The sequence below is a fragment of the Eimeria acervulina genome, genomic scaffold, assembly GCF_000499425.1.
Source record: "Eimeria acervulina Houghton genomic scaffold, Eah_scaff1257, whole genome shotgun sequence".
In the NCBI taxonomy this organism is placed as follows: Eukaryota; Apicomplexa; class Conoidasida; order Eucoccidiorida; family Eimeriidae; genus Eimeria; species Eimeria acervulina.
In genome coordinates, this window is record NW_013549324.1 from 1988 (window position 1) to 8802 (window position 6815).

The 6815-nt window shown below is 50.6% G+C and overlaps 2 protein-coding genes across 2 annotated transcripts; both read right to left on the reverse strand.

Moving 5' to 3' along the window:
- Window positions 1-213: 213 nt before the first annotated feature.
- Window positions 214-3004, reverse strand: EAH_00057660 (SWIRM-domain-containing protein, related; the record flags this gene model as incomplete). The annotated part of the gene is made up of 7 exons (XM_013393715.1): window positions 214-309; window positions 582-1200; window positions 1413-1554; window positions 1966-2038; window positions 2235-2332; window positions 2746-2845; window positions 2999-3004. The coding sequence occupies 7 exons, from the start codon at window positions 3002-3004 to the stop codon at window positions 214-216; spliced, it is 1134 nt and encodes a 377-aa protein (XP_013249169.1).
- A 561-nt stretch (window positions 3005-3565) lies between these two features.
- On the reverse strand, window positions 3566-5077 carry EAH_00057670 (hypothetical protein, conserved; the record flags this gene model as incomplete). The annotated part of the gene is made up of 3 exons (XM_013393716.1): window positions 3566-4009; window positions 4172-4418; window positions 4608-5077. 3 exons carry the CDS (start codon window positions 5075-5077, stop codon window positions 3566-3568), a joined length of 1161 nt encoding a protein of 386 aa, XP_013249170.1.
- Between the last annotated feature and the right edge of the window lie 1738 nt (window positions 5078-6815).

Below are 6815 nucleotides of genomic sequence, written 5' to 3' on the forward strand. Positions count from 1 at the left end.
ATGCGGCAGCAGCACCTCCAGCAGCAAAAGCAGCTGCTGCTGCAGCAACAGCGACAGCAGCAGCTGCAGCAGCAGCCGCAACAGCAGCTGCTGCAGCACCGGCAGATGCTGCAATGCCAGCAGCAACACTAGCTGCTGTAGCAGCAGGAACAGCGGCTGCAGCAGCTGCTGCAGCAGCTCCAGCAGCAGCAGCAGCAGCAGCAGCAGCAGCAGCTAAGGAATGCCTGCTGGCTGCCCTAGGCTCCTGGTCCCCTCAAGCTCCGCCAGGAGCTCAGAGTGCTCTGCAAATAGCTGAGAGAGACGCGTCTCCTGAAACGCAAACCCTAAACCCTAAACCCTAAACCCTAAACCCGCGTTTGCAGCTCCCAGCGCTGGGCTTTGACTCGATATGCGTCGTGTCGTAAACCCTCGAAGCCCCCTCCAAAACCCTAAACCCTAAACCCTAAACCCTCACAACTATTCATTTATACCCTTAAACCCAAAACCTAAACCCTAAACCCTAACCAACCTCAGTGTTTCTTACCCCCTCAAACCCAACCCCATAAACCCTAAACCCTAAACCCTAAACCCTAAACCCTCACCATTTGTTGCTTGCTTCTCTCTACGGTGTCTCTGAGGGTTTGCAGCCGCCTTAGTTTTAATGAGACTTTCTTCATCTGCAGCTCCGCTAGAGAGCGCAGCAGACTGCCTACGTTTTGCTGCTCGACTTGCTGCAGCTCTGCTGCACTTGCTGCTCCTGCTGCTAGTGCTGTTGCTGCTGCTATCTGCAGCGCCTCTTCTCCAACTAGCAGCTCCTTGCTGCTGCTGCTGCTGCTGCTGCTGTTGTCGTCAGCAGCAGCAGCAGGACTCTTCTCTTGCTTCACGCTCACCCCGTTTGCTCCTCCCTCTCCTGCTGCCTTTGCTGCAGTTGCTGCAGTTGCTGCTGCTGCTGCTGTTTCTGCTGCAGCATCTGAAGCCCCTTTGCCGCTGCCGTCTCCTCCGCCTCCGCTGCCGCTGCCGCTGCTGCTGCTGCTGCTGCTGCTGCTGCTGCGTTGCTTCTCCGGCAGCAAATCTTTACTGGGGACTGATACATTAATTGCTTCGTGCAGCGCTGCTCTTGCTGCTGCTGCAGCAACAGCAGGATGAACAACCGAAGATAGAAACGCCAGCAGAGACAGCAGCGGGTTCCCAAAACTCGAAAAAGGAGTTTGCTCCGTTCCGCTGCACGTACACCCCAACAAACCCTAAACCCTAAACCCTAAACCCTAAACCCTGAACCATAAAACCCTAGACCCTAAACCCTAAAGTCAACAGTGATCAACAGATCCGGCGCGGCATATAAAGACACTCCAGACAAACAGGAACCCTTCTTAAACCCTGCGTCGCTGCTGCTGTTGGGGTTTAGGGTTTAGGGTTTAGGGTTTAGGGTTTACCTGACGACATGTTTGCTCGCCTCTAAGAAGGGTTCCTGCGTTGGGAGTTTAATAAACCTCTCTACGCACTGCTGCGGTGTACGCCCACCTCCAACATATGCAGCAACTTCGTTCCAGTCGTCCTTGTGCAGCTCTATCGCCTCTGAACAGCAGCAGCAGCAGCAGCAACAGGGGCGGCAGCAGCAGCAAGAAGAGCAGCAACAGCAGCAGCAGCAACAGGGGCAGCAGCAGCAGCAAGAGCAGCAGCAGCAACAGCAACAGCAAATGCTTATTTTATCGGATTTCAAGTAAACCCTTACCCTCTATTAACGCAAACCCTACCCACTAAGGCCTAAACCTCACGCTGCCAGCGAATCATCAAACCCTGTAGGGTTTAGGGTTTAGGGTTTAGGCGGCGTGGCGAATGATGAGGGCTTTCAACTAGGGTTTAGAGTTTAGGGTTAAAGACGAGGGATTTCCATTAAGGTTTAGGGTTTAGAGTTTAAGGCTTAGGGCTAGACACGAGGGCTTAGGGCTTAGGGTTTAGGGTTTAGGGTTTAGGGTTTAGGGATACCGATGAGGCGTTCTGTTTCGTCGAGCTGCCAGTCGCTGCCGTCCCCCGTGGCGCCCGCAATAAGCAAATCCACCTGCGTGTACACCCCAAAACCCTAAACCCTAAACCCTAAACCCTAAACCCTAGACGTTGAATCGCCAGCCCTGCGTCTCTGCCTTCCACAGTCCAGGCGCCTCAAATCGGGTTTAGGGTTTAGGGTTTAATGAATACGGCTTTAAGGCCTTCGTCTTCAGGCTATTAGGGTTTAGGGTTTAGGGTTTAGGGTTTACCTTAACGAAGTTTCGTGCAGTTAAGACGTGGGGGTAGCGGGCCTCAGCGTGGCAGCGGAGACACCACACGCAGCTGTCAATGACGCCCAAGGAAACCCCTGCAGCAGCAGCAGCAGCAGCAGCAGCAGCAAATGCAGCAGCAGCAGCAGCAAATGCATCAGCAGCAGCAGCAAATGCAGCAGCAGCAGCAGCAAATGCAGCAGCAGCAGCAGCAAATGCAGCAGCAGCAACAGCAAATGCAGCAGCAGCAGCAGCAAATGCATCAGCAGCAGTAGCAAATGCAGCAGCAGCAAATGAAACAGCAGCAAATGCAGCAGCAGCAGCAAATGCTGCCGCAGCACAGCGAGGGCACCGGAAAGTTCTCGACAGCTAGCTAGCTGCCTCCCAACGCCAAACCCTAAACCCTAAACCCTAAACCCTAAACCCTCACCTGCTGTTCCTCCTGGTTTTAATATGTAATACGAATAGAGACAGATCTTCCCGCAGGAGACACAACGCCACGGCCCCTGACCCTGAGGCGCTGCACTCGTTTCTGCTGCTGTTGCTGCTGCTGTTGCTGCTGCTGCTCCGTGCTGCTGCAGCTTCTCATACAGCGACGCCCTGCTCCAACTCTGTGCACCCAAAGCCCCAAACCCTAAACCCTAAACCCTAAACCCTAAACCCTAAGTAAACAAGCCCTACGCCCCTAGCCGTGCTGTGTGCGGCTGCCTGTTTGTCTACCTGCACCTCCCGAGGGTTTAGGGTTTAGGGTTTAGGGTTTTCACCTGCATATCCTTTAGCAAGAATTCTCGCTTGCGGCGAACAGACGAAGGAATTGTAGACGGGTCAGCCTGGAGGTTAATTAAACCCCAGTAATCAAGAAAGCAGTAAACCCTCAGCAGCAACGCAGCGTCTCCCGCTGCGCAACAATCAGCAGCAGCAGCAGCAGCAGCAGCAGAAACAGCAGCAGCAGCAGCAGAAACAGCAGCAGCAGCAAGGCCCGGAAAAATGCAGCTTTAAATGCCACATATATATATCTGCTCGTTGCTGTGCTGCTGCTGCTGCTGCTGCTGCTTCTGTTGCTGCTGCTGTTGTTGCTGCTGTTGCAGCTGCTGCTGCTGCTGCTGCTGGTTCTCACCAATTGCTTTTCTGCACTCTGTGAAGGAGAGAAAGCGTTGAGGGTTTTGTCTGTAGCAGCTAATAATGCTCTGTCTGAGGTGTATATACACCCCTTCTCTCTCTGACTCCAGCACTGAGCTCCCTGCATTACAAACAAAACAGCATAAACCAGCTGCTGCTGCTGCTGCTGCTGCTGCTGCTGGTGCTGCTGCTGTTGCTTTTCATGTTGCTGCTCATGCTGCTTTTGCTGCTGCTGCTGATGCTGATGCTTTTTCTGCCCATGCTGATCCTGCTGCTATTGCTGCTGCTGCTGCTGCTTTTTCTGCTGCCGCTGCTGTTGCTGCCTTCACTCCCGCTGCTACTTGCTGCTGCTGTTTAATGCTACCCTTGCTGCTGCTGCTACAACACCAACAACAACAACTACTACTACTGCTACTGCTGGTGCTTCTGCTTCTGCTTCTGCTGCTGCTGCTGCTGGTGCTTCTGCTTCTGCTGCTGCTGCTGCTGCTGCTGCTGCTTCTGCTGCTGCTGCTGCTGCTGCTGCTGCTCTTACCAGCGAAGAGCGAGGGGAGTATGTCTTTTTCTAGTGCATTTATTTCTCTCTCTTTAAACCAGCTGCTGCAGCTCGGAAGCGTCGGGGTTGCTGCTGCTGCATTTGCTGCTTCTAAAAGTGCTTCCTGAACACAAACCCCAAACCCTAAACCCTAAACCCTAAACCCTAAACCCTAAATCTAAAGTCGCGTGTAGCGGCCACAAGAAGGAAGCACCTGGGGTTCGTCCTCCGCAGAAACACTCGCCTAAGCTAAGGGTTTAGGGTTTAGGGTTTAGGGTTTGCATACTTCTTTGCGTTGTTTAACTCTCTGGGGGTCTAGGGCGACGGGCGGCCTATCCCCAGGCGCATCAGCAGCATCAGCATCAGCAGCAGCAGCAGCAGCAGCAGAGTAAGGTTCTGCTGCTGTCTGCTGATTAGCTGCTTCTCTCTCCTCCAGCACTGCTGCTAAATTTTGAGGTGTTAGAGACTCTACATGTATAGCAGACCGCGACACAGCTGCTGATGCATGCGCGTTACGCTCGAAGGGCCCCAGCCTGCACGCAAACCCTAAACCCTAAACCCTAAACCCTAAACCCTAATGCGCACTCCAGACAGCCGGAAATGTAACGGTCTCATTGATACCCTCAACATACAATAAACTATACACCCTACCCGTAAACCCTAAACCCTAAACCCTAAACCCTAATCTCTAGGGTTCTCGAGGTGTACAGGCAGGTGCTTACTGCACAACTCCAGGGGGTAATGCAGCTTTATCTGTTTGCTGCTCCTGCTGCTGCTCCTGCTGCTGGCTTGTTGCTGCAGCAACGACTGAGGGGCCCCCAGCAGCAGAGGTCGGCAAGCACCCGAGCGGCTTCAAGGTCTCCGCCAGCGGGGGCTGCTGCTGCTGCTGCTGTTGCTGCTCTGCTGCTGCTGCTGCTGCTGGAGGGGATGGTGCCTGCGACTCCTCTGATGTCTTTTGCTTCTTCTCAGCGGGTGCGACCTCTTCCGCATTAGAGGCGTCTCTTTTTACAGGTGCTGCTGCTGTTGCTGCTGCTGCTGCTGCAGGTACTGCTGCTGCAGCAGGTGCTGCAGCAGGTGCTGCAGCAGGTGCTGCAGCAGCAGAGGCTTGTTGCTGCAGCAGCACGTCGCTAGGGGGCCCCTGGGCCCCTTGGGGGGCCCCCTCCCCATCTCTTCCCTCAGCTGTACAGACCATTGATCATGCAGAAATAAGCCGAACTGACTGCAGCACTGCTGCTGCTTGCCTAAACCCTAAACCCTAAACCCTAAACCCTAAACCCTGGGGCGCAGGGTTTAGGGGCTTTAAAGGGGTTCTTTGCGTTAGTTTTCACAAAGCATTTGTTGTAATAAAAGATTTATATACCTCTTTCTTCTAGATAAAGCAAAAGAAAGGAAAAGAAGAGACCGAAACCGCAACAGACTCTGCTGCTGCTGCGGCTTGCTGCAGACAGGGCAGGCGTGGGGCTGGGGGGCCCCAAGCGAAGCAGCAGAGTTGATTGGATGGGTATGAATGAAGAGAATAATAATAAAAATTAAATAAAATAATAAATAAATTAAATATATTAATTCTTTTTATTTAAAAGACTTCGCAGATTCTCCGTTCTTATACACAGACACACCAACCCAACCGCTGAGCTGCATATACACCTCAATATTTAAACCCTTTTCGGGTGTATACGCAGCTCCAGAGCTTAAAATACTCTACAAAATAGTCTTTTATTATTTGAATGTTTCCTAGGGCTGCAATTAAAGCAGCGGAAATGCAGAGAAGACAGCCCCTGCCTACCCTCTCCTTCAGCCCCCAAACATATATAACAGCTAATCTAATCTAGTTAGGAGTTACAGTTAGCTACAGCTAGCTACAGCTAGCTACAACTAGCTACAGCTAGCTGCGGAGTTGGGGTGTTGGGGGGTGAAGCACAAGCTTCATTGTTCGTCTTTGTGCTCCATCACGACGGGGAAGCTGCTGCTGAGAGGCTGCTGCTGCTGCAGCACACTGCAGCAGCAGCAGGTGCCGCAGCACACTGCAGCAGCAGCAGCTGCTGCAGCAGCAGATTGCAGAAGCTGCAGCAGCAGACTGCAGAAGCAGCAGAAGCAGTTGCTGCTGCAGCAGAATACAGCATCGGCAGACTGCAACAGCAGCAGCAGTTGCTGCAGCAGCAGACTGCAGCAACAGCAGAATTTGCTGCATTTGGGTGTTCATTGTTTGTTATTTACTTTTACGTTTTTGTTGTTCGTGCGGTTGAAGTGCAGGGCTTTCGCTCTCCTTAAGCAAGAGGAGACAGCGTCCTCTGTCTCATATATATATATATATATATATATATTTGTATATATATGTACATATATATGTATATATATGCATATATATACATATATGTGTATATGTATATAACGATATAGATATGTAGATAAAGATATATAGATATAGATATACAAATATATATATATATAGAGAGAGAGACAGAGAAAGAGAGACAGAGACAGAGAGAGACAGAGAGAGACAGAAGGAGACAGAGAGAGAGAGACAGAAGGAGACAGAGAGAGAGACAGAAGGAGACAGAGAGAGAGACAGAAGGAGACAGACAGTAGAAAAAAGAAAAAAATAAAAAAGAATAAGCTGCCTCCTTTTTTATTTAAGAGAAATAAACTGTCTCCTTTGTTATTTAAGTTTTGTTTGTTATTAAGAGAGTCTCTCTTTGTCTTTGTCTTCTTATCATCTACAGCAGCGGCTGTCCTTCATTTTAATATAAAAGAAACTGTCTCCGACTTCTTTGGATATCTTTTGCTTCTTCGCTTGTTAATTAAACGAGAGACTGCAGCCTTCGCTGTTTTATAACAAGCAGACATCTCTACGTATATATATATATATATATATTTACTTATATTATATATATAGATATAAAGATATATATATATACATGTATATATATTTT